The sequence below is a fragment of the Tetrao urogallus genome (assembly GCF_951394365.1).
Source record: "Tetrao urogallus genome assembly, chromosome: 6".
NCBI lineage: Eukaryota > Metazoa > Chordata > Aves > Galliformes > Phasianidae > Tetrao > Tetrao urogallus.
Window position 1 is genome coordinate 55,559,550 of NC_136819.1, and position 27,490 is coordinate 55,587,039.

General features: G+C 44.8%; 1 protein-coding gene across 1 annotated transcript in view; it reads left to right on the plus strand.

Moving 5' to 3' along the window:
- Positions 1-1,016: 1,016 nt before the first annotated feature.
- The window catches only part of ARMH4 (armadillo like helical domain containing 4), a gene marked incomplete at both ends in the record, with an annotated part of 42,477 nt that continues 16,003 nt past the window's right edge, over positions 1,017-27,490 (plus strand). The window contains 4 exons of the mRNA XM_079537823.1: positions 1,017-2,385; positions 3,930-4,148; positions 5,341-5,559; positions 16,059-16,310. Of these exons, the coding sequence (XP_079393949.1) occupies positions 1,017-2,385; positions 3,930-4,148; positions 5,341-5,559; positions 16,059-16,310 (2,059 nt within the window). The remainder of the gene's footprint in view (positions 2,386-3,929; positions 4,149-5,340; positions 5,560-16,058; positions 16,311-27,490) is intronic.

The following is a 27,490-nucleotide window of genomic DNA, read 5'->3' on the forward strand; positions in this document are numbered from 1 at the left end:
TGCTTTCTAGTTTTCTCTAGCTGATTGGACATGCACAATAACTTCTTCTAAAAGAAGAGACAAATGTGTTTGAGCAGCAGGGCACAGAGGGCCTTTGTGTTGGATGCATTAGCACAAATGGGGTATTTCTGAAATCCCTCCCCCTGTGGCAGAGGTTACCTCTCACGCAGCATCGCATGGCTGGGTGATGGAGTGTGGGGGAGTGATACACCCTTGTAACAACAACTGCACTGTGTGTACAAATGGAACTATTTATGTGCTTGCTGTTTGGATGCACAAACAAGGAGTATAGTGAGGTGGGGAAGCATGACTCACCCTGGTGTCCTTGAGCAAAGGTGACCTTTGCTTATTTCCATGAAGATCAAGGGGTGGTTTTGACAGTCCCAGCCTTTCCTTCTTCGTATCCGCTGTCCCTCTTCATCTTACAGGTAGAAGTGGTTCTCATGGAACTGAGCAAGCACTGGCCAAATGAAGGGGAGCTCTATGGTTGCTTGTACTTGATAGGTCAGCCTTGCAGTGCTAGCACCTTCTTTAGTTAGTTTCTGCAACTGTGCACATAGCTGATCAGAAGCCTTAGGCCTACATGTGTGACAAGCATCATGCCTCCTTTCTGTACTTGGAGGACAAACAGGTTTATCACCAACTTTTACTTGGAAGTTTAATGCCTGTTGGGTTGACAGCTAGGGTGCTCCATGGGGGCTAGGGCTTGGCAAGGTCTGCATTGATCTCTGTATTGAGATTTGATTTTTTTTTTTTTTTTTTTTTTTTTTTTTGTAAGGCATAAGGCTTTGGGTTGGTTAGAACAGTAAAATGAGGCACAGGGATCCGTTGGTTGGGATGTGTAGGAGGGATTAGTGCAAAACTGGTAAGTTCCAAATGTGGAAGTCCATGTCATCTAGTTATTTATGGCACTGGGTCAATATGAGAGTTCAATATGTGACGTACCCATAAACACCTGGATTCTTTTTTCCCTCTCTAGGTCTTACTTTTTGGACTTGTCAGCCTTGTGGACTTCTATGCATGCCTCTTCAGCTATGAGTAGATCAATAGGACTTAATATCTGCGTGGTCACCTGCTGCATCCTGCTCTTATCCTCTGGCCTGCCATGCCTTGCGTATCCACTGCTGGAGGAGAGGGATGTGATGAAAGCCCAGTACAGCTCATGGGCAGGGAATGGGGTAGAAGATGAAAGGACAAGCATGCCAAACTTAATGAACAAGCTGAGCCCTTCTGAGCAAACCCTTTCTGAGGAGCCATCTGGAGCATCAGCAAAGCCATCTGGGATGCCCCTAAGTGAAGCTTTCACTTCTGAAAGAGAAATGTGGCCTGTAAGCCCAAGACGTACCATCGTAGGCAGCCAGAGTCTGGATGTCAGCACCACCATACCTGGGGCACTGGCTGCTGTAGAAGAGGAGCTCAGTCCCACCAAATCAGAACTGAATGAAAATGGAGAGTTCAAGGCCATGCTGACTACAGCTGTGACCACCCTGAGCCCTCCTGTTCGGGAGGAACCCATCAGTGTGACCACCACAGAGGACTGTGAGGTGGGGCAGAGCTCTGCCAGCCTCCTGGCAAACCCTCCTTCTGTCACAGCTGCTGCAGAGGAGGAGATAGCAGTGAGCAGCTTGTACCCCTCAGCTGCACCCCAGCCCCACAGCGAGCAGGTGCCCACATCACAGCCCAGCACTCCCAGCCTGGAAAGTGCAAGTGACTACCTCATCATCCCAATGGCACAGGCCCCGAGCGAGAGTTTTGAGGTGGGAATGCCAGAAGCCAACACAGGCAATGCTCCGAGGGTACTGGCTTCACAAGGAGCCACTGCTACTAACCATCCCCTTGTGACCACTGAGGCCTACCTTCATCTGGGGGCAGACACAGCTGTGGAGCAAGGAGAGCAGCCCACTGCAGCAAGCACTGCCTCCAGCCTCCCTACTGATTCCATGCCCCCAGACTGGGATGACACCAAGCTAGGGAGTACAAGTCAAAGAGAAAGCATGCAGCATGAGGAGGTGGGAGAGGACCAAGTGGCAACAGAAACACCCCAGATCCCACTAGGAGTTATGGAAGAAGAGGAGGAGGAGGATGTGACAAGAGTGCTGCCATCCCCAGCATCTGCTCCACCAACTCCAGGGCTTATAAAGGAGATCAACTGCACAGCCCCTGCAGCGGTGCATGAAGAAGATGTATTGGTTGCTTCCACAGCCAGCAGTGATGTTTCCCTCACGGGGGACTTGCCAGATGTAGCCACAGGTGGTCTGAACTCTCTGGAAAATATAAACATGGTCACAGCAGAAGAGAAGAGCATCCTTCCTTCACAACCTGAGGCTCCTGTGATAACAGACATAACACCTGATCTCTCTTCTACTCTGGAGAGCTTACAGGAAGGTAAAACCTGTCTGTTCACAGACACTTGTTTCTAAGTATTAATTTAGGAGGGATGCTCCTTAGAGCCTGTACTACTTTTTTAGAGTTTAAGTGGAAAAAGGTGTGATCTACCTCCCCTAGGAAGGAAGGGTTGTGGACCTTTGTATGGGGGTAGTGGCTTAAATGGGTAACTTGCATGCATCAGGTACTCCTCATGTTGAATGTTTCTACACACGGTGACCCTTTGCCCAAGCTAACATAGTCCTTTGGGTGGTGTCCTACCCTGAGTGATGTGAAGTAACTGCCCTAAGCTGTGCCTTCTCCTTGAGCTGAGAGGATGAGTTTAGTAGTGAACAAGAGTCTGGAGAGGCTGTGGCAGCTGGGAATGAAGGATGCAAGTGAAACTGAAGGTCTCAGTAGAAAATTAGAGTCTCAGCAGCAGCAACTTAAGGCTTACTAAGGAGATCATGTTAATGACTTAGCAAAGCTTTCATGTGCGGTGTACCCCTAAAGCAGGCCCTTCTGTTTTGATGCTCCCATAGCAGTTGAGAAGGGTTGCCATAGCTTGGTTGTAGGCATCTCACCTTGATCAGATGTAATTCTGCTTTGAGTAGTCTTCTAGTGTGCCTTTCCCTTGACTGGAGATGATGAAACAAGTTGTACGAGTAGAGTGTGAATCAAATCTTCTTGGCCTATGCAAGGATGGTCAGAGCAGATTTAAAATCAAATCTGTGGTGAGATCTGTGTGTTTCTTCGTTACAGAAGCTCCTGATGTTGTCTCCTTACCTTTCAGTCAAAGCTCTGATTCTGCAGTGTTTGTGTAGCCTCATCTGCATAGATGACACCTTCAGCCCTCTGACAATGTTTCTAGGTGGTTTTTAGGGTCAAATGCTGGGGGCTTCTCTGGGGCAATGACATGCCTAGGCTGGTTAGGAATGTGAGCTGTGGCTAAGGACTTTTTAATGTCTATTGGGCATCTTTAATTTTGTCCCTTGGGCTATAGAGACAAAGGGACAACTTCCTCTGTGCTACATCCAGAAGATGCATTTCCTGCTGTAAGAGATGCAGAGTTAATTGCATGCTGGTGCTGAGACAAGACTGATTAATTTCTAGATTAATTTATAGCCACTTGACTTCTCACCAGGTTCCCTTCTGCTATTCCCAGGTGTTGGGAAAACATCAGCTATAAATAATACTTATGCAGTAGAAAATAAACTCTACACAACTTGAGTCTCTTAGCTCTGAGAGTCACCAAAAATGCCATGCAGACAGCATTGCTTGATTCTTATTTTTTTTCCTGTTTCCATACCATGGACTTGCAGTGCTGTGGTAGATCTACTTGTCTATAAAGGGGTGGCTGGCCAATCAAGGATTGTATTTTATTTTATTTTTTTTTTTACTTTTGTGCTATACATGGGGCATCATATGTTTCTAAGCTGCTAACTGGCTAGATCTGCTGTTTAGACTGTGACTCTGGAAGTAATATGTGATGCCAGTCCTTCAAATGTCTGTTCTGTTACTGTCAGCTGTCCTGTGAGTTGTGCTGATGCTGCTTCTCGCTGCAGGCCTTACTCAGGAGATGACAACTATTGCCCAGGAGGCAGCAGCGGCTGCTGCTGCTCTGACAGCTGTGACACTGCTGCCTGCTCCTGCCCAGGGGACAGGAGCTGCAAGCCTTCCCCAGGAAACCAGTGGGGAGGACACCCAGATGCTGAGTGCCCCTGTTGCCACCCAGATGCTGACAGCTGCAGGCACCTCCACAGTGAGAAGTCCAGGTGTGGAAGGTAGGTTCAAACTTTGCAAGTTCTCACCCACAAAGACACAGTGGTGCATAGCACCAATTTTGGTGCTTGTACATTGAAATCTTCATACTGCATCCAGAGTCAGACTTCCTTTTTTCCTTGCCTTCTGGCCCTGGGCTGCTGCTTTATGCCCATGCAGATCAGTCATGTTAAGATGTGCTAGCAGGTCATAATCTTTGTCCCAAGCAAAAATGAAATAGCTATCCTAAACAAAACCACCACGTGAAACCCCCCACATCCATCCTTGCTCACAAGTTGACTTTTAGCTTTAATCACTTCAGCCAGTTCCTTTTTTGGGGGGGGAATTACTTCTGGATAGCTGATGTTTGGCCCAAAGGAGGGAAAAAAAGCTTATTTAGGGAAGAATGTGGGAGTGAAGGGGATTTTCGTGTAAGAATTTTCAGAAACCACTGGAAGCCTGTCCTGACCTCTGAGTGAGGGTGAGTTCTTGCTCTTGTGTCCAGGGTTGATGTAGCTCATAGAGAAGTGCTTTAAGCTGTCATGTTTATCCAGCTGCTGGCTTGATGTCACTTTGGCAAGTACACACAGGAGCCTGTTTTCTTAACGGGAGTGTAGCAAGGGCCCCCTTAGCACCTTTGTAGTAGGTGCTGCTGCAATGAAACTGCTGCTGGGCAGCACTTCTGCTAGTTCTTATATTGCAGGGCATCAAAGGAAGGAATCAATTCACACTGTATCCCTTAAAGTAAGGTTGCTCTGTACGGGGAGAAGGCTCTTCCAGCAGTTACCACTAATTAATTTGCTTCTGGGATTTAATTATAAATTCAAGGAACTTTCATCTTTGCAATAAACAACTAGATTTGTCACTTGATTCTGAGGCACTTATCTGGTGCCTCAGTGCTTTAATCTTGCAGTGGATCCTCAAAGCAGCGGAGGTAAAACTGTTTAGTGTTGTTCTCACTAAGGGAACCTCCAATGCTGGCTGTCCTGAAAGAGAAGTTGTCATTACAGCAGAGTCACTTAATGTAGCAAGGAGTACAAGTGTCTGATAGCTTCTTTCCTGAGCTTAAGCTTTCATTAAGGAGCTCATTGTTAAATTATAAGATCATTAAGGTTGGAAGAGATTACAAAGATCAAGTCCAATCCATATCCCTCAGTGCCAACTCTAATGGAATTTTTTTTAATATTGTTGTGCCAAATTTCTTGTCTTCTGCAGATCTCACAGATGTGGTCCTGGTCACTGGTGAGGACGCTGTTCCATCTCTGGGTGGATTGCTGGCTACACAGTCTGGGCAAACAGAGGAACCATCCAGCAAAACAATGGTCCTGGTGACTCCAGCATCAGTGGCATCATCTGTCAGGAGAACAGCTCTTCCAGCTGTGAGGAAGATCAGTACAGCTGTAACCTATGGGTTGGATCGGCTGGAGTCAGAAGGTACCACTATTCCCAAGCCTAAAGGGCAGGTAGCTCCCTGTGGAGAGGAGCAATTATCTTGATAATGTGGGTTTCCAATTGGTCTGTCTGGTACATGGCTATGCATGTGTTACTGTTGATAATAAAACTGTTGGAAAACCTGTCCCCTTCTGGGTGGTACAGGAAATGAGCAGTGAGGTGTTGAGAATATCTGATTTCTAGTAGCTGTGGTAGGAGGCATGGGCTTTCTCCTGGGGAAGCAACAGCAGTAGCCTGGGTTTGATCATCATTGGCTACTTCTGGGCATCTACTGCAGAACCTCTACCAAACAAGCAGTCAAGGGAGCATCTTCAGACAGCCAGAGATCCCTCTGAGTGGAAAGGCTCAGCATGAGATGGCCACCTCAGTGTGCATCTCCTCAGATCTCGCTGGAATGCGTGGTGCCATACTCGTGCTCCTGTGGCAATGCTGAGGGAGGTAAAGAATGCATCCCCTTTGAGATGCTCTTCTAGTTCAGTTATTCACCAAAACTCACTGATGCAAATTCACACAAGGTTTTGATGAAGTGGGTTCTTTTCTAGAGTCTATCTACAGCTCTGCCACTGATCTCTCTGGCTCATCCTTAACTTTCCTGTAGAGAATTGCTTCGATTCTTCCTGTTGTTTCTTTCACTTTGACTTTTCTGTTTGCTCATCCATCCCTATCTTGTACTCCAGTGTCTGGGCCTACACCACCTGGCAGGGATTAATCTTCCTGCCTGTTTTGCTCCCCTCCCTTTATCTTGACCTTCTCCTACCTTCATATTTTACTGCAAAGGTTGGCAGTCCTCCAGGGGTGGCATGCCAGATGGTATTTTTCTTCTGATCAGAGGTGGGGTGCCACAGACAACAGCTAATCAGCATCTTTTCTCTGCGTGAAGCAATAACTTGAATTCCTGTTTAGTTTGGAGGGCAGCAAAGGCAGGGAGCCCTCCCCTCTACGTGCAGGATGCTGCAGCTCCTGCCCTTTATCAGGCTTGCTGCTGGCTTTAAAACTTGCCAGGAGTGACAGCACAAGTTCCTTACCCTGATGGATCTCTAGTAGTGCAAGGGTGTGGATTCCTTGGCTCTGAGGCACAGCTCTGCAGGTGCCTGTCATCCAAGGGATGTGGTGCTCCTTGTTATGCTGTGTGTTTATGACAACTGGCACAGCATTTGTTTGGGCTTTTTTTTTTTTTTTTTTGTGGTCTAAAACTCTTTGGAGTAACTTAGGCTTTGTGGTGAGCCAGAACTTTCCCTGGTGTTAGGGATCACCAATCTACACTCTGTGAAGTGGGACAAATACCACTTGAGGACAGGCTTTCTGCCTGGAGATGCTACTGCCCCAGTTAAGCACAGAGGAAGCTTTTGAGCTGTGACTGTTTACTGGTATCTTTCTGTAGTGGCATTTAGTGCGCACCTCCACCTCACTGTGGAGTGGTATTTGGAAAGCTGATGTATTCCTTCCCAAATCACAATATCTAGTGCTTACTCTCAAATATCCACATGGTACCAGGTGCATTATGCTCAGGAGTGTTTTCCTACACAGCTACACTGAACTCTAGCCCAGAGTGCCCGGACTATATGTGGATGCAGGATCAGACATCACTGCTACAGACATAGTGAAGGTCCTGGGGAGGTCCTGGTACTTGTTGACCAGTGGAAGAAGTGCAGGCAGCTGGGTGAGCTCAGCTGGCTCATACAGTGCTCAGTGTAGCTTGCTACCTTGCCTTGCTGAGGGCCTGGCTCATCATTAAATATGAACCCCTGCTGTTCGGAGTTCTGTTTCTTGGGGACCATCTGTACCAAACTGCCTGCAGTTCATTGCATCAGCATATTCACCTGCTTGGCTTGGATATAACTTAAAAAAATATATATATATCTCAAATTGCACAGACAAACATGAGGCGTTTTGAATAGCTTTCTAGATGGGGTTGTCCTCATCTCTACAGCCTCTGGAGAGATCAGCAGAGTAATGAGCATATTCCTGCCTGGACTATGCAGTGAGACTGGTTCTACTTGCCTTTCCTAGCTGAAGAAATCCTATAAGGGGATTACAGGATTTGAGGACAGGACACAGCTGAGGATGAGCCTTACTTGTCTTTGAGACTTAATGCTGCATTTTGTACCTGTGCCCAAAATTTCAGCATCTCTCTGGAAAGCCCTACATTGCAACTTTCTCTGGAGGACTTCGAGGATCCAAGGAGAAAATCTAGTTCAACTTATCTGTTCAGAATCATTCTGTAAGCTTCCCAGAACTTTTTGAAGTGGATCTATAAAAAGAAAACATCCAAAACTACTCTACAACAGCATGTAAGCCCTAGGGCTGGTTCCTGTTCAGTCATCTAGGCTTATCTGAGCACTGCTGCTGGGGCTGAGCTGTTTTTGCAGGTCAGCATTCATAGGGTACTTGTGGGAGATGCTCTGCCTGTTGTGTGATATCAGGGGCAGGCCAATAGCTCTGCAAACAGGCAACTTATAGCCTGAGCTGTACAGCTCTTGAATATGAGGTGCTCCTGATGAATCTGGCTAGCTCTCAACGTGTAGCTGATGAAGTCCTTGTTGCTATGGTGGAGGAGTAATCCTGGGATTGGAAAGGCACATTGAGGAGAAAAGGTTCAGCCAAGAACTGTGTGGAATGAGCAAATATGTAAGTACAGATACAGTCAGCCTTGATTTGCAGCTTCTCTTGGCTAATAAGGATAGGACTTCACCTTGGTTCTCAAATCATAAATTGAACACAGTTGTTCACACAGGTTAGTGCTGGTGTGAGGAGTACTAGGGTTGTGTTTATTTCATGGAGCCATGCTCTGCTGGTAGTAACAAAGTGGGATGAAGTAGTGGCCTTAAGCTGTGCCAGAAGAGGTTCATATTGGGTATTAGGAAACACTTCTCAGAAAGAGTGGTGATGCACAGCTGCCCAGGGGCTCATGAACTGTGTTCATGAACTGTGGAGATGTGGCACTGAAGGATGTGGGCAATATTTGTGATAGGTGGATGGCTGGACTAAGTGGTCTTTGTGAGTCTTGTCCACCATTAATGACACTATAAAAATCAGCCAGTTACAGGCTCAGGAACAGGCCATGAGCAATGGGGAGACCACTCTCATGAGCCTTGCAACATACAGCTAAGCAAAGTATAGACCTTGGGCAGCTCCGCATTTTTTTTTTTTTTTTTTTTTGACTTGGATAGGGAAAATCAGTTGTAGGATGTTTAGATCATTTATGGGAGTGTCTGCTGTGTAGGACAGAGCACAGCACTGTTCCTGGTGAGCTGGTGCATGCCTGTGTAATGCAGTGTTTGGCTGAGAAGTCCTTCAGCTGTTCTAAGATATGGGGCTGGACTTGCCTTTGGGGTGAGCAAATCCTGTGTCCTGCAGCTGTATGGAACCTGATAACTGCATCTTGGCTTCAGATTTAACTCTGTTTTGCTTCACTGATTACATTAAAGACTTCTCCAGAACATGGAGCATATCATATAGCACAAAATATATCCATGGTATTTTAATGGCACATACTTAGTCCTTGGTTTTCAGTTTTTTAACGACTCTTCAAATTCTCCTTACTTTTAAGCCATTGCAGTACAAGGCACCTTTTTTCTGATGCGAAGTTTTACTTATTTTTAAATGGAAATCAAGGCTTTGAGTTCAATTGCTATTTGGACCCTGACTGTATGGATTAAGACCTGCTTCATTAAATCTCTGCAACCCCATTAAAAATTTAAATGAGGTTGCAGGGCTGTAAATAAGAAGGGCACTTAGCATCAGGCTAGTTAACCACACTAGGCTATAATTCTCCACCAGTTCTCTGGATATCAGCTGAATTGGCAAGGATCTGAAGATTTAAAACAAAGCACAAGCAAAATGAATTAATAATGTTTTTGGAGCACACTTCCTGTTGCTTGTAGCTCATTTCTGCTGCTGAAGTGAGAACTGCTGTCCCTGTAGTACAGATTGACCTTGATCTTCCTCATGGAGGATGGCTGTTCACTCCTATTTCTTTGTACCAAAGAACCACATACTTAAAAAATTCTAGCACTTCTTTCTTAGGTACCTGATCCTGATTGTCACCACTCTGCAGGCTAGGTGGCCTGGTTCAGTCTGACCCATTCTACTGTTCTGGACAGGCACCTTGAAATTTCTAGCTGTATCTGACTTGTCGTTTGTCTAAAAAAATATTTTAAGGTTGTCATTTTCCCATGTTTATCCCTCAGTTGAACAAAACAGCAGTTGACAGAAACCCCCTACAGATGCTTGTTGAAAGGTAATTGGGCTCTGGGTGAAGATTTTAATGAAGCTTTTGTTTCCTAAGCTGGGGATTAGCTCACCCTACAGTTCTAGTGAGGTGGATTCAGCTAAGCAGGTACGTGGCAGTTCCTTCTGAGTGCTCTGTGAGCAGCACTTCTGAGCTGCTGCTGCCTGGAGTCTCTCAGCGCTTGTAGGGCTTGTGAGGCTTCCCCATGCCCAAAGGGCCATGGGGAGCAGGGCAGGCAATGCTGCAGAATGGTTTGGCTCTTTCAAAAGCACCAAGATGACTTAGCTTCTGTATCCTGATGCAGGTATTCCTGGACCTTCATGCTTTGAGTGGCATGAGGTTTTGTCTAGAGATGAGTGGGCTTGCAGTCATCTTTACCTTTGGTGTTAGGTAGGACTGGAGTTAACCTTGGTGTCCTGGAGGCTGTTGCCTGTAGTAACACTTAACCACAGTTCATGTCATCAGCAATGGATTCATGCTGGTTACACCTGTGCATTTGTCTAGAAAGCAGCTTAAATCAGGCACTTTCTCAACCCTTGGTTTGTTATTCTTTTCCCAAATAGAGTAGCTAAATTATGTACTTCTGAAGAGAGACCCTTGGCTTTCTTTGCAATGGAAAGAGGGATTTGTGTATGGGAACTCTTTTGTAACTGGGAGAGGGGGAATACCATGTTCACAGGCCTCTTCTGTAGGAAACCATTTTGTTGAGAGAAGTAAACTCTGCATTTATCTTCTTCCATTCTATCAATTTACAGGTCGTGGTAGTTAAATCTGGACTGATTCAAATGCCCTCATTTGATAAATCACTTCTTAAAACTGTCCAGCTCAGCAGCTGCCTACTCCGGACTGGAAGAGCTGCTGTGCAGTGAACTACAGTGTTAACTTGTTACAGTTTGTGCTGTAACTTTTTTCTTTTTATAACTTTAAAATAGCTGTTTGCTGCTGAGCCCTTTCTCTAGCCAGGCTCAGTGTGAAAGCAATTTTGTAGTGAATGCTGCTGGAAGTGCAGCACTTGAGAATGATTGTTTCTGATCTTAATACATGAGCAGACCTGTTGTTCCTGCTGGAATACTTTTTTTTTCCCCCCTACAAGTGCATCAGCTCCCTTGTGTTGAGAGAGAAGCCAGGACTCGAAAAGCAAGTGTGAATCCCCTCATATGAGAGGAAGGTTAGGATCAGAATCCAAATCATTACCATCTTTATAGAGCCCTCTGCTGGGAGTGCTTTCTGCAGTCTGTTTTCTGTCAAGTGGGCACTGAAAACTTTCTGCAGCTTATAAGGAAACCTCATAGTTCAGTCCTGCTGTCCTGTTTGCTCTCCTAGATGTAGCAGGGGGAAAAAAATGTTCCGTTTCCTCTTATCTTGAAATTTAGGTGTGCAGAGTTAGGGTTGTAGTAAAGCCTTGCTTTGTGTGACAAGAACCCATCCAACTGGTGTACTCTTCTCAGTGCTCTGTTTTCTCACCTGTGCAGCAGGCCAGGCATTGAATGCCTCCATTCACAACAGGTGTATGTGCAACTCAGAGCCTGGTCAGCTTCTACTCCCTTTTTAGGTGTCCCTGTGCAACCCAGAAAGCTGGGCAGGGTTAGAGCCTTTCTACTCTCCTGCCAGTCATCTCCTTCCAAGCTGGGCTTTGTCACAAGTGATAGCTCTTGGCAGCACTTTAGAAACATCAGATGGTGGCATTATCACTGATCACATGAAAGCAATTGATTAATAAGAGTTCTCCTAGAAAGGTCTTTCTGTCTTGACAGCTATCTGTGATTACAAAAGCAGTGCAGAAAATGGGATGTGTTCCCACACTACAAGTTTACTGAAAGAAGTCTTTTAGTGGAGACTTCTAAATGCATCTTCCTTTTCTGTAGTCATGCACCCCTCATTCCCAGTCTTGTCCTTAATTAACCACTTCTGTTTTCTATGCTGTGTGCACACATGTATCACGGTGGTCAAGAAATGTGTGGATGTTGTACTGAGGGGCATAGTTTAGTGGGGAACGTTGGTGATAAGTGAATGGTTGGACTGGAGGATCCTAGAGGTCTTATTCAGTGTTGGTGATCTTATGATTCTGTAAGGTCCCTTGAGTTTCCTGGTGTGTTTTGGCAAGCCAAGACTTCTTGAAAAGTAGAATTGTGCTGGATAACATCCCTGTGGGTTGCTGTCAGGTGGCTGTTAGTGTTCTGTAGTGCTCTCTTGCCCCTCTTAGTTTGTGTTCAGGTTTGTGTTCACATAGGGCTAAGCCTGCCTTGTAGCTCCCTGAAGTGGTAGCTCAGCTCTTGAGCTGCTTTGCTCAGTGCTGGCACAGGAGCAAAGGTTACATTTTTCGTGAAGTCATGGGAACTGGCTCACTACTGGAAGCTAGTTGGTACTGGCTTCTGATCGAGTGCAACTTTGGTGCTCATCAGATGCTCATAGGCATTCAATCCCTACAGTGCTGAGTACTTGGTATTATCACAGCCTAAGTCTACTGTGGACTCTAATGATGCTTTGCATTACTGTTTAGACATCACTGGGTCCTCGGGGTCTGGTGCAAAGAACAGAGATTGAGACCTTCATGTTTTGTCTTGCAACTTTTTACAGGGTTTTTCTTATAGTTTGTTTGAACTCACTGTGAAAGTCAAGCTGTCCCCTTCTGGTGAGCCTTGCTGTTCATAGAGTAGAAGGATATTTCTGCTGTGCACAAACTAGCAAATAATGTTTTAAGTCTGGTGGAGGGTGAAAACACTTAAAATCATAGAGTGGCCTGAGTTGAAAAGTATCTCAATGCTCATCCAGTTTCAACCCTCCTGCTATGTGCAGGGTCACCAGCCACCAGACCAGGCTGCCCAGAGCCACATTCAGCCTGTCCTTGAATGCTCCAGGGATGGGGCATCCACAACCTCCTTAAACAACCTGTTCCAATGAGCATGACAGTGATGTTTAAACGCTAAGGGAAAATATCTAAAAGGCATAGGTAGCAGCCTCCTGTGCTATGGGCTTCAGCAGTGGTGCGGGTGCCCCATAGTAAAACTGAACCATTGCTCTTTCTGGCAAATAATAAAGGTGGAAGCTTGCAAAAAAACTTGTCTCATGCTTCTCTTGATGCTTCTTCTAACTTCTCAAAAACTCAATGTTTCAATGTCTGTTACAAGGTTGTCAGGTCCTTCAAAACCAGAATTGTTGACAGGTGAAGCAGGAATCTCATTTTTATGGGGATTCCTGCTGCTTAGATTGCATTGCTGTCACAGCAGGGAAGTGTTAAAATTCTCAATTTTTCTTCCTCTGTGTCAGTCGAGGCAGAACTGAGCCCGTTACAGAACACAGTGCTTATTTAGTCTCTGTCAGAGGGTCGGATTTTGCATTTATCAACATGTGGAGATGAGGTAACTCTCCCATTGTCTGCTTATGCATCACCCATACTGCAGGAGGAAATAGGAATGTAATGGATGGTATTTTGCTGCTGCAATCCTGGTCTCATAGTGAAAGGAGACAGGATTTACTCTACTTAAGCCTTCTTAGGGTCACAGTGCGTGTGACACGTGATGTCTAGAATTTGGTGAATGTTAAGGAAATAAGAAGACACTGAAGAAGATCTACAGAGCAAGATGAACTTGCAGTAGGAGTACTGTGCCAGTTCTGTCTGTTCTGGTTGGCAAAGGAGTGCCAGGTGTGCAGAAGTGCTCCTACAGCTGCTCTTCACTTGAGTACATGATTTGAATAATGTCACACAAGTACCAGGAAAGCTATTTGCATCTCCTTATTAGAGATTAGCGTGTTGGCCAAAGGCTATGTCCCACTGTATGATTATCTTGCTTCCTGTGTAAGGAGAACCTTAGCTTAGCCTTGAGTACTTGCAAGCATGCTCCACAAAGTAACTAACTCACAAGGGGATGCTGATGTGTTTACACATCAATCTAAATGCTGTCCACGTCTGCTGGGCTTTGCAGTTTTGGTCCTTTCGCTCTCCTCTTTGGAGTGGCTGTGGAGATCTCTGAAGTGCCAAGCCAGACTGGTTTAGGAGGCAAAACATCTTTTTGCAAAGAGGCTCTGATGTGACACATGAACCTGCAGCTTTTGGGGTCTGGCTGTGTGACACACAGAATTATAGGATCACTAAGGATGGAAAAGCCCTCTGAGATCATCTAGACCAACAGTTCACCCATCCCAGTTTACCAGATCCTTGAGTGCAGTTCCACTCTTGATTACTTCTCTGGGCAGCATGTGTCAGTTTGTTACTGCTTCTTCTGAGAAGAAATGTTTTGTAATATCCAACCCAAATCTCTCCTGGTGCAGCTTAAAGCCATTTCCTGTCATCCTAGCATGCATTCTTCCCTATCCCCTGGGATCAGTAGGTGCTGTAAGCAGCCTGCCTGTGCCTGCCATCCTCCTTGTGTACCCCGAGCTCTAACACGTGTGGTCTGCATTTCTTTAGAAGCACAGTTTCCTATCTGTGACCACCAAGTGGTGCTCTGCACTGTGCCTTGCATCAAGTCAAGCTGATGGCATTTTGGGGCAGGGGGTTACAAAGCTGATTTCAGTCATGTGAATGAGCCCTTTTTTCCCCTTGGTGCAGCTGTGCTGTGAGCACTGTGCTATCCTCATCCTCGTGCTGTGGCTGTGGGGTGATGGATGAAGCTGGGTGATTTTCAGGCATGGTAAATAGTCTTGGCACTTTGAATTCAGGTGTTCAGCTTGGCTGCCTGCTGGAGTTTGGAAGTACAGAGATGGATATCTGCTTTCTCAAAGCCAGCTCCTAGCAGGTGTCTCCAATTAGCTTGCTGAAATCACAGGAGCCTTCTAAAAACCTTGTTCCAAGGTAGATTTTCAGATACAATCTGATTGCTGTTTTCTCTGACCTTTTTTTTTTTCACCCAGTCCATTCAGGGAAAATGTGCTCATGGTCATGTTCTCCAGAGTGCTGGCTGCTTAGCACCTTTGCTGTTTCGTTTGGGAAATCTTTTGCTTACAGCTGTGTTTTGCCTCAGCAGAGGCACAAGACCTACTTTAACTTATCTTTGCAGGCTTCCTGCAGACATTCTCCAGGTGCCATGCTCAGGTGCATGGAGGCTGTGTATTCTGTATGGAAGCATATAGTTTGATAGAGAAAATTCTTATCTTGATTTAAGATTATGGGCACATAGTAAATTAGAATGTATTTCTAAAGCATAAAGTGAATGTAAGGGTCTAACTATGTTCCTGTAAGCTCCATTCAGTGCTCTGCATGGTATAACTGTTTGCAGGATCTTCTTTTCCAGATACTGAAAGACATGCTATAACAGGATGATGCAACTAAATTCAAAGAGCAGCTCATTTGTATGAAATGCATGGCTAAAACTGAAAGGTGGCAAGTGCAATTGTCCTGTCTTGTGAGCTGAAAAAAACATGCTGTGTTTTAAAGCAAATCTTTGATTTGGAAGAAATTATAATGGAATCATAGAGTGGCCTGGGTTACAAAGGAGCACAATGCTCATCCAGTTCCAACCCCCTGCTGTGTGCAGGTCGCCAACCAGCAGACCAGGCTGCCCAGAGCCACATCCAGCCTGGCCTTGAATGCCTGCAGGGATGGGGCATCCACAGCCTCCTTGGGCAACAGGTAACACCATGTAACAGCACAGCGGCTTTTCAATGTGCATTGATTTCCCTAGGCCAGTTCCATCTGTAAGATGGATACCCAACACTGAATAGATTCCACAAAGTTTCCTAAGTTAGTCTGAGGAGCCACTGCATCCCATAGCAGAAGAGAGGAGTGAAGCATCATGCAATTGCTAAGGTGCAGCTTGCTTTACTTACAGCAGGTATGATGTGTACATTCCACAGGTCTCCTATCAAAGCTACTCCAATGCATTGCACCACTTTGGCTGGATCATCAAAGCACATAAATGCTGTGCTTTATCTTTTTGGCATTGAAAAGTTAACCATTGAAAATTCAGAGCGTGGCATTATTCCATAGAGGAATAATCCAAGGAAGATCTTGGGTCCTTGTAACTAAAAGCTGGGAAGAGGCACTGTGGGAAGCCCTGCTGGGTGTACGCTCTGTTCTTATAGCTGCTCTTCTCTGCTGGTAGCTGTGGTCAGGAATAGGGTGGAGGCAGAAACTTGAGACAGGACTGGGTTCTTCCACATCAACCTCTCTGGGTGTCTCTCATGTCAGAAAACAGGCAGGGCTTTGTTAAGGTGGCTTTGGAAAGGGGATTATGAACTCATTGATAGGGATGTATGAACCTTCTGTTTTGTGGGACCTTTCCTGATATTGCTTTTGTGTCTTGTTGACTAGAGGCCGAGGAAGAGGAAGAGGATGAAGAGGAGGAGGAAGAAGAAGAGGAGGAAGAGGAAGATGAAGAGGACAAAGAGATAGATTCCATGGATGAAAGCATGGAGGGTGACACAGAGCTGCCAGGCTTCACACTTCCAGGCGAGACCTCCCAGGAGCCCATAGCTGGCCTGGAGAACCCTGCAGCCCAGCTGGCCGGGGTATCCTACCAGGTTCCTGATACCATTGAGTGGGAACAGCAGAACCAGGGTCTGGGTGAGTGAATAAACCCTTTCTTCCCTTACCCTCATGGAGGACGTGTCTCCTCTTCATCTTGTATGGGACAGCCCTTTGTGCTGGGAGGTCTCAGCAGGCCTCCAACACACTTGGCTAAATGTGGAGCAGCTGTGTTTCTGAGAAAACCCTGGCTCCAGAAACAACTGGTCAAATTGGAATGAGTCCCAAACAATGTGTCCTGTGGCATTAGCTTGGGAGATAAGCTCTCTGCATACTCCAGGCCTGGTCATCATCAACACCTCGAGCTGTGTTGTGTGTTCAGCTGAAATTTTAATGCTGCAATCCTGGTGTCATAGTGAAAGGAGACAGAAAGGAGACAGTACAGGGAGATTTTAATGCCTTTTGCTTGAGGTATGTTGGCATACAAGTCCTGTGAAGCCACCATTGACATTTCTTCAGGGTTGTGTTGTCCAATCTTGGGACCCTGTGGTAAAAGTATTAAACAAGACAAACCCTTAAAGCCCATGTAAAGCATTAACCAGTTTATTCCCACTATGTGTGTAGAGCCCGTGCTTTATGGCTGTGTTAGTTTATTCTGCCTAGAAAGGTGAATCAGTGAGAGCTGAACCACATCCATACAGAAAACGTGCGTGGCTCTTAATGATCTCGCTGTACAGAGAGGCTCACCAACTGCAGAAACCCCAAGCCCCTTTTACATGTTGAGTCATATGAACTGTTGCTTCCCATAGATGTTTAATTTTCTCCATGTAGTCCCATTTCCTTGGGCATTGAGCTTAAGCATTGTTAGCTTCCTTTGAAATAAATCAAAGAGCGTATTTAAAGAGCCCTGTGGGAGGGCTGCTCTCCAAGGGCAGACTGAGGTTGCATCAGGCCTAATATCTGCTGTCCCACTAACTCTTTCTTGGAAAACATTATATTGGATGATTTGCAAGTCAGATCTGTTTCACATGTCCTGTTAACTTGCCAGACTGGGCAGGAGCTGTGCAAGGGAAGTAATTCTAAGTCTTTAATGACTTTCTGGTTGGCTTTGAGAAGCTGTATTAGAGAGCTACGTGACCATGCTTGGAGGAGGAGTGTAGGAAACATGGGGTTGTGATAAGAGTTGCTTTGGTAGCTTTGTGCTGTTATTCTACACGTTTCATTGGTGCAGGATCTTTGGTGCCTTTAAGGAAGGTACACGTTTTTTGTACTCAAAACACTGTAACTACTTGCCTGGGTCAGGACTGCGTGTAGCAGGATGGATGGCTCTGCCTTTGGATCAATCAGTCCTGGCTGAGGGTACCAGTGCTTTGCTGTGGTCAAGAAATGCAGTGTTTGACAAACTCCAAGGTGTGTCCCCATGAAGCACGCAGGAAGAGGAGGAAGATGGCATTGATTCCTCCTCAGGGATGCGAGGGCTCCTTGCCTAGAGCAGAACCTTGTTGGAGAATGCTCCTTACAGTATTTTCTAGACAGCTTTTTCTGAACATAAGGACTCAGCTCTATTTTTGTGTTTTATATTAGTATTATTTCATCCTGCAGCCTTCATCTTCTACCACCTTTCCTCTTTTTCTTGAAAAAGCTGTCTTTCCCAAAATTTCAGATGTGGAATAAATCATGTGGCCAGAGACTTTTTTTTTTTTTTCTAGCTCACTTATATTTTATTTATCCTTGTGCAAATTGGAAAAGCCTGCTGCGAAGCTTGTCAGGTTGGGTCAGCTGCCAAGTGCTGAGCCAGGCACCTGGAGGACAGAGCAGGTGTGAATTTCTGTGCTGTCTGTAAGTGCCTGGCTGGGTTGTGTGTCCAAACAGATTGGACTGCCTTCATTTTGGAGCTGTTGCAGTCAGGAGGGAGAAGCTGAGCTGACATTGTCTTTAAAAAGTAGATGGGACTTTTGTACTGTGCTATTTTGAGGAGAAGAGAGAAGGAGTAATGGGATCAGTCTTTTTTGCTTTGGATTCCCCCATCACCCGTCTTTTTCTATCAGGTAAACACACATAAAGAGTCATTTCTTCTTTCTCTGTTTAGATGACCTAAATGACCCTTTGATATTGTTTCCTTCCCCTTCTACAGTGTTCTTTAAGAGGAAGGGAAATGATCTGTTTCAGACAGAGGCACAAAGAAAACCAAGAACATGTATGAACTCATACCAAAAACCTGAGGTTGAGCAAGGAACTGAATTGAGTGTTCAGAGTGTCCTTTTTTGGGAGTGGGGAATGGGAGATGCCCTGTACCTGGCCCTGTTCAATGCTGCTTTGTGTGGTGTGTTATCAGGGGCACTCAAAAGAGAACATGAACGATGGACAACGTGTGTAGCTTGTGTCAGCAGGAGGTGTGTTGTTCAGAATGAAAGAAATTCACCAAACTTGACAAGAGACCAAAAGAACTGCCCACATTGTTCTGCTGGGGCATCTGGACAGACCAGACTTATTGTACAGAGCTTATAAAACTTTGAATCTGCTGGACAAGTTCATGGACTCTTCGAAACCCTCTTCTTCAAAGTGCTTTCTCAACTAAATCTAGCCCTCTGAAATCCATTTCCTTTAAGTGCTTTTCTTCTAAAGCTGAAAGTAACTTGACTTTCATTTTAAGATGACTTCTTAACCACTGTACTTGCCTCAGCCCTGGAGGAGGTGGATCTGCAGTTTGTCTCAATTCAGCTGGGTCAGGGCATGTTGCTCCTGCCTGTCTCAGCTCATGGTGAGTTTTGGAAATAGGAAGGGAGGTGCAGAGCTCATCCTTGGGATTCCACAAGGAGTGACTAATTTCACATTCTGTACAAACGAATTATAGTTTAGAGAGGGATGTTGTTCTGTTTAACCTGGGATATGGCACAGCAAGGAAAGACCTGAAGAAAGATGCAAGATAAGGGCACACAAGAGGAGACAAGGCAGTGAGTTCTGCAGCTAGAACATCATGACTTTGTATACTTCAGTTTGCAGATAATCAGCTTGATAGATTGCAGCAGATCCTGCAAAGTTACTGCAGATGCTTTATTAAAGTTTCTCTAGGAGATAACTGAAAACCTATCTGAAGCAAATTGCAGAATACCCACAGTAGTCAATTTTGTCAGCCTTGTGTTTGATTCTGTCATGATTCTCTTAAATGGAGATTAAGTGTTATTTCTTCTTGATTCTCCTTATTTTTTTGGTTCAATAAGTACCAAACTTTTACAGATGGCATTTTTCATCTTTAAAATGTTTCACGCATATCCTTCTCCTGGGGAGATTTTCTGTCCTGTGGCCTTCAGAACTTTGAGATTTATCTCTAACATCCGTAGTACAGAACAGCGAGAAGTACTGGAGTAGGTACTCTCAGCTCAGTTATTACTGGGTTTACCTGGTCTGATGGCTGACATGCTGAAAATCTCTGGAGAATTTGATCCACAGGCAGCTTGGCAAAGCAAAGAGACAGTTTAGATTTTTGTAGTGGTCAATGAAAAAGTGCCAGAAAAACAGAATCATTAAAATGTCAATTCTGGGAAGTCAGATGGTCCTGCATTAACTCCAGCTGAGCAAAAGCAATTTATATGCTTCAGTAATGAGGCTGTCAGCTTTGCAGTCTATCAGCTGACTCTCTAACCAGCAAGATTTAGACAAAAATAAAGCTAAATGATAAAAATAAATGACGTCATCAAAACAGAAGTTGGTCCTCCAAAAAACATTCTGATAGCCTCTGGTTCTGCAGAAAGAAGGTCTGAATTTGCTTTCAGATCTCTGATGGCTTTAATGCTCTGTCTTCAGATGTAAAGGGCTTCTTGGCAGGACTCTGGGACCTCTGCATTGCAGGAGATGAATTCAACCTTCCTCTGCTTGTTTGAGTTGTCCCTGAGTGCTGCTTAGTAGGTGAACACAAACTTCGTGTTTAGAGAATATCAGAGGGGCAGGGAACTTAAGCTTTCTGAGAATGAATAAAAATGCATCATTCTTCCCTTCTCCATCTTTTGGGATTAAATGTTCATGCATTACAACAAGAACTGCCATTGATTTAGGTGAACTCAAACCTCATGAACGCTTCTTGGGTCCTCTTTTAGTTTTTCCTCATGAATGTTAAAATAAATTACTTTTGTTGTACACTTCCATGGAGATCAAAAGCTTTTACCTCTGTGTTGGTGATGGCTGCTGTGACCATTCTCTTTTCCCACTTCCTGAGAGTGTTTATGCTCTCTCTGTGTGTGGCAGCATCACCCCATCATTATTGTACAGACTACAGGATAAGACACAGCAATTTATCTTGAAGTAGTGTAGAACAAGGAAATGCTCCCAAGCTGTTTGTTAATGCCACAGTGTTTGTTAATCTTCCATGTCCCAGTGTGTGTAACTGGGAGATCCTGCTGTCTGTAGTAGGATAGCAGTAGCAGGACTGGGACATATACTCAGCCTTTAATTTTGCTGCTCTGAGGTTTGCAGTAATTTGTTTTGTGCATTCAAAATGCATGGAGTTGTTTGGAGCAGCTGTGGCTTTTGTTTCTTGAGGCTTTACAGGGTTGTGACTTCTTGAATGCATGGTTGAAATTGTTGATGCGGGGGTTGGTGTGGTGGACTTTGGTTCTTTAAAATGTCAGTGGAGCCTGTTGGTTGCTTATCCTAGGCCACCACAAATATGAGGTGACATCTAGCTGCAGATGACCCCATTCCTTCCAGGGGAACTTGAACAGACGGCCTTTAAAGATCCCTTCCAACTCTAACAGTTCTGTAATTCTATTTGAACTAGAAATCTTAACAGAGAAGACGCCATTGTTATGCTCAAAATCATGTTTTATAGGAAAAAAAAAGGCACATCCAAATATACCCAAACCCAAGAATTTATTGCTAATGCAATTGTATTATTCACAGTCTAATCGTTATTAGTCTAGACATAGTTATTTTTACAGAAAAAGAAATAATTATGCAGTTAGAGTTGTAACACCCACAGTTCTTGGTTTCTGTGCCTATTCCTGACTTTATGTATCTCAGTTTGCTGTATACGGTGGCTTTCATATATGTTAAATACTATATTTGTTTTACCCTAAATCAGTTTTGTCCCAGTCTACATCTGTCATCTAACTGACATCTGGTACACTGCTTATAGCCACAGTGGCTTCAGGGCCAGCACTGTGTCCTGTTTCTTATCATCCCATGTCTGGTTCCACAGCATTTCTTACTGGTTTCCATCCCCATATTGTACATATATTGTACACAGTGGAGTTTGGACCATCTCTGTGGATGGCAAGTGAAAGTCGTAGAGATTATGAAGTGTGTCAATGTAATTCTCAATATGCAGTTTCTAAAATTTGTACCTAGTCTTTGCTGTGGCTGAAGTACAGGACCTGGCACTTGATCTTGTTGATCTTGCTGTCCAGTGTGTCCAGATCACTCTGTAGGGCCTTTCTACACCCAGGCAGATTGATGCTTCCTGCCAACTTGGTGTCACCTGCAGACTTACTGAGGGTATACTCAATGCCATCATCAACAAAGCCACTGAACAGGACAGGTCCCAGTACCAGCTGGGATTCTTTTTTTCACCTGGAGCCTCAGGAAAAATTCTCAGTTCATCCATGCTGGTTTTCTTCCCTTCTGGCTGATCTGGCTGCCCAGGGGATAACCTTCTCCTGTGCTTTAAGACTTCCCTCCTTCATATGTTCCTCCCCAGCTCCCTTCCCTCTCCAAAGCAGTAACAAAGCTCCTACCATCAGGCTGGTGGCTAAATTTTGTTTCTGTGCCTTGTGAGGAATGTGCACTTTGGAATCGCCTCTTTTTAACCATTCTAAGTTTGCTTGTGATCACGCTTTAATCCTGGAGCAGAACGGTATTCAATCAGGTTTGCTTTGCTAAAAGAAATTATGCATCCAAATGTCTTTTTTACAACAACATTAATCCTCTTCCCCGCCTTGTTTTGACATATGCTATTTCAACAGCTATTACATGCTATTATAGTGCCAGAGCAGCTCCCTAAAGAGAATCATTCACATCAGGGTTGGCCTTTTCCTTTTGTCGCATTTTGTCCCAAGCTGCTTTGGGGAATATCTGCTATGCTTTTACATACAGCACAGGAATGCCAGCACAGCCCACGCATGTTAAGTGTGAGAAGTTGGCAGTGCCACATTCAGATGTTGTCCTCACAGCAGAAATAAAGACTCAGAGAAGGGAATAGCGAGGAGTGAAAGAGAAAATAGGAGGCTTGGTTGGTCCTAAGCAGCTCTGAAAGCAAAAGGCTGTCAGAAATGGGTGCAATGAAGCTGTAGTTTGTGTTGGAAAAGTGCGTGCCTGCAGTTTGTGAGAAGGAAGGGGAAGACAGCAGAGGCCTTTCTACACAACAACCTCAAGCAGGAAACTCCTGTTGATACTTTTACTAGAATGCATTGAGAAGTGGCTGCACTGTCACAACCTCAGATGCATTACTTTGAAGCAGCAGCCCTGCCTTGAGCTTTGTGTCTCTGGTTAAACCTATCTCAGAGTAAGATTAGCTGAGCCCATTTGTTATCAGTCTCAGGTGCTGCCTCCTGGAGCTGGCGGCAGGTATAGAGGGATTTGCTCATTTGTGCAGGGCCAGGTTTGGCTATGCACTCCTCCTCTCTGCCCACAGAAGAATCCTACCAGCAGCTGAGCATTTTTTACCTCCAGTTTTGTCTTTTGCCATCCACTAATTGCAGTCTTGGGATGGACCTATCTTGAATTATAGAATCAGTAAGGTTGGAAAAGTCCTTAAAGACCCCCTAACCCCAGCCCACCCCCATCATGCCCACTGACCATGTTGCTCAGAGTCACATCTCCATGGTTCTGGAACACCTCTAGGGATGGTGACCCCACCACCTCCCTGGCAGCCTGTGCCAATGCATTACCACTCTCTCTGAGAATAAATGTTTCCTAATATCCAACCTGACCCTCTGCTGCTGTGACTTGAGGCTATTATCTCTCATCAGCATGGCTCAGTATTTGTACTCATGCAATTTTATTTTTTGCCTTAATTAAGGGCTGGGGTCCAATATGGGCACAGCAGAGGGTGTGCACTACATGTGTACTAAGCACTGTCAGCATCTCACCAGAGTCTGTCAGCTCCTCTGGGACAGTGTGTACATCCCACTGTCTGTCAGCCCTGCTGTAACAGGAAGCCTGGTGTACTGGCTGTCTTTTTAATCTGCAGTAATCCAGTTCCTTCTCGAGTCTACAGTTTCAGTGTGCTGCAACGTGTATCACATTTTAGAGTGCTTTGCCTCACCCTTTCCCCTTCACTTTATATACGTCAGAAATCTTGGCTCTGTTTAGACAGAGGACAAGGTTTTCAGCCCTCTCTCCCGTTGGGTTTCGGTAATCACTTAGCTTGATTGAAGAATGCAGGCAGGGCAGCAGCTCTCCCTGGGTTAGAGTTATTAATTTTTCCTTTATGTGCTCGCCTGGGTGGCCTTTGCCTTGTATGAAGAGCCATGTCCTTATGTTGCAGAAATCACATTTATTTTCTAATAGTGATATAAACTATGGTGCAAAAGATCTGTCTGTTTCTGTGGCATTTCAGCCCTTGGAAAAAAAAAAAAAAAAAAGGGAATGTGAAAGTTCATTGGCCCTGAATTGCTTCTCTTGTTCTGGGGATTTGCATCAGAGGCTGATCTTTTGGGTTGAAGTATTGGGTCCCACTACAGAGTGAGAGAGAGAGAAAACTGTAGGAAAAAGAGCTCCTTGCAGCCATGACCAGGGAGAGCGATGGTAACTTGTGGAGAAGATGGTTTTAAAATATTCCTCTCTAATGAGAATGTAGATAAGTTCTCTCTCTGCTTAGGCAGTGCAAGCCGAGATGACTGATGCTAACCCTTACTCCCTGCTGGTGTTGGTTCAAATGAAGATGACTTGAGGATCAAATGAGATCTAAGTTCCTTCCTGAAAGGATGCTCTCTCCTGATAAACGAATAAATCCTGCCATGCCTGAGAGTGAGTTAGGGACCAGTATTGGAAATAAGTAAATTGTCAGATTTTGACTGACAATAAGATAATTATCTCAAACCGCAAGCAATTGGTGTTTTGCAAAAATGTTGGGTATCAGCATTAATCTCTGAGAAGGGTCGATACAGTGAGAATTATTAGAGGCTTTTGCTTTCTTTTTTTTTTGTGTGTTTGAATAGCTCCTAATCACAACCTCATCCTAGCCTGGGATTTAATAAAAGGTTTCAGCAAGGCTGTTCCCAATAACCTATCATTTCTTTTAATGTATTTTACTTGAGGCTTTATTGATGTGAAGCGAGGCCAGGAGCTCTCCCAAGTTTCTCCATTATTGTTCCTTTCCTAAGCTGCTTCTCCACATCTCCCTTTCTTCAGCATGACTGCTCAGGTGTTTGCACAGACCGATTTTGCAGTGCTGCATACCTGGGTCTCTCTCCTTGGATCAAGGACAAGTCTAACACCCATGGAGGATCTCACGGGGTCTAGATCACCTCTGTCTCCCCACACCACCCATTTGACCTGACAGGTGAAATCCTATGAGAAAAATACTTTCTCTTGGATGTTAGTATTTCTTTATGTGTAAAAAGTGTTTTAAAGAAGTCCTTTTCTGTTTTTTGGTTGCAGGGAGTGTTGTGTAGAGGGTTGAGTGGAGCGTTAGACCCCAGTGCTTGCTGGGGACTCTCCCCCAGCTGCTCCGTGTCTCTATTCCTGGGACGTCTCCCTGGGAACGTGGACCTGTATGACCACTGCAACAGCATCTCTCAAACCAGAGCTGGCATCGCCAAGTCTGAATCATCTGCTGCAGGGATAGAGCTCTTCAGTAGTGCTGATTGACAGCAGCAATGATTAGTTATTAAGCGCTGAGTAGTCACTGATGTGTGAGCTCTGATGATGAATATGAGGGTTTAAAAAAACTGGAACTCATAATTCTTCATGTATTCTGAATCTGCTTCAAGGCATCCATTATAGTATCTGCTCTTGCATCCCATCTTGAGGATACCAACAACTGCACAGAGGAGAACTGTACTGAAGATGTTACGGTAGAAACATGGGCCTGGTGGGCTGGGGGGATCAGAGGAAAAGAGAGCAAAATGACAGCTGTCATTTTGAGCCTAAATACTTTGTGCCACTCTGCATCTAGAAGAGGATGCAGTAGAGCTGGAAAACATCCAGGGAAGAGGAAGACTAACCAAAGGATAACTGATAGGAGTAAGCAAAAGAATAAATCAGTTTCTTTGCAGGGAGGGGAACATTGCTATATGACTGTCCCATCCCTAAGCTTTCCCAAAGATGCTGTTAGATGCTGAGTTACTAATCAAGCCAGACCTTCAGTCTGACCTAGACTGGCTGTAAGCAGAGTCTGGTCTCCTCTGCTTCATTGCTGCCAGTTTCACTGCTTTGTTATGTGACCTTGCTCAGATTCCTTCCTTCTTTTTCTGAGTCTTGTTATCCATCGGTGGGCTGATATCACAGCATCTGTGGTGATGTATTGGTTCATGTTCTTTTGGGCAAATACAGTCTCTCTTTACATGTTTGTAGAGCACTTATCACGGGAGTGTGTCATCTCAAGTGGGCTTTCATGTATTGCAGTGATAAAAGTAATTGATAATATATTCCTCCTCTTTCTCCCTGTTTTATTTTTGCTGACAAAAAATATTGATTGTGACTGACCACAGATAGCTTCCAAGAGCACACTGTCTTTCAGGTACACAAAGCTCCACATAAAGCACTTATACTGAAATTAGAGGTCTGAGCTTGATAATTTAGCTCAGGGCCCAAAGATGTGTAGCTGAGAACAGATATCAGTGAGTTCATGTCGTCCTTTTCTATTGCTGATGCTTCATTTTGTATGCTGTACAGTTCTTGTCGCTGCTGGGCTGAGCTCATATCCCTTGCAGCAGAGGCAGCATCATATCTTGAGTCCCCAGTGCAGAAGAGCTGGTTCTAGTAGCACAGAAAGCAGTGGTGTTTTCTGACTTGCTCCGCTCTGTTTTGCAGTGTCTTCTCACTGTTTGCAAATACTGGGATGGAAAACTTTCTGTATGCATAAAATGCACATGGGTTCCCACACCTGTCTCAGTAAAGACTCCAAAAGCTCATCTTGGCTTCGTGGATCTGCTTGTTGTCTTGTAGAAAATAATTTCAAAAAGGAATCCTTAGCTCAGGGGAGTTCAAATAAATGTGGACAAATGGCATTTCTCAGTTAGTGGACAGATCTATAAGTTGGGATGTTGTGATGAACAGGTTTAAATCAACAGGTCACCTGGTCCATTCATCAAACCTCTAACCAGGTTTGAGCAGCAATTGCCTGAATCTGTCACAAGACAAGCCAATAAGTCTTCCATGTTTAGGACTGCATTTGGAAGTGCTCCGTGACTTTACTGTTCCTGTACCTACAAAGAATTGCAGGTTTTAGGTGATCCAAAGAGGTTTTGCTTATGCTGTGGAAAAAAAAAAAAACAACCTTTCCCCAGAAAATTTCCAGTGCAGAACCTTTGCTGTCGTAAGTAAAAATAAATAGAACTATTTGAAGCCCAGAGCTCCTTGGCCAAGAAGCTGTGATGCTTGCAAAACAGCCAAGAGAAAATTTTGGTTCCCAACCTTTTTTGGCTTTGTGTATTTTTCAAACGCGGTGTTGGATAACAGTTTCTTTCTCAGGGAAGGCTATTAGTGTTGGCTTTGAGATTAGAGCTTGCTCACTGACTGGCTTGCAGGATTTAGCAAAACCTGTTGGAAGATAAGCAACGAGCCCCCTGCTAGAAGTCTGATGAAATGCCTGCGTCTTGCTCCAGGCTGATTACTTTTAGCCACATGTAATGTGGAGATTTATCTGCATGCCAAGAGACATAAAATGCTGGCAAAGATCTTTAAATATTTTGTTGTGCCTTTTTCTGCTGCTGCATCTTATCTTTTTGACCTTTGTTGCATCCACATCCCTCATGGATGATGCTGCATCCTGCAGCCCTCACAAAGATCTCCCTACAAGTGAGTCTCTGTATGATGGGACATGTGGGCCTGACACATCCTACCACTTGACAGGGACCTGAGGATGTCAGTAGGAGTGAGAGCCCCACAGCTGATAATGGGTCCTGGGAGAAGATTACTCAGATCCCCAGCCCTCTTCACATCTCAACTAATGGTTGTGAAGCAGCTGCCCAGTGCATGGGGCCATGGAGATGGAGAGAATTTGGAGCTTTGGTCTGTTGGCATATGTGTGTCAATGTGAGCTGGGATGTGGTCATCAAAAACAAATAGAATCATAGAATCACCAAGGTTGGAAAAGATTTCCGGGATCATCTTGTCCAATC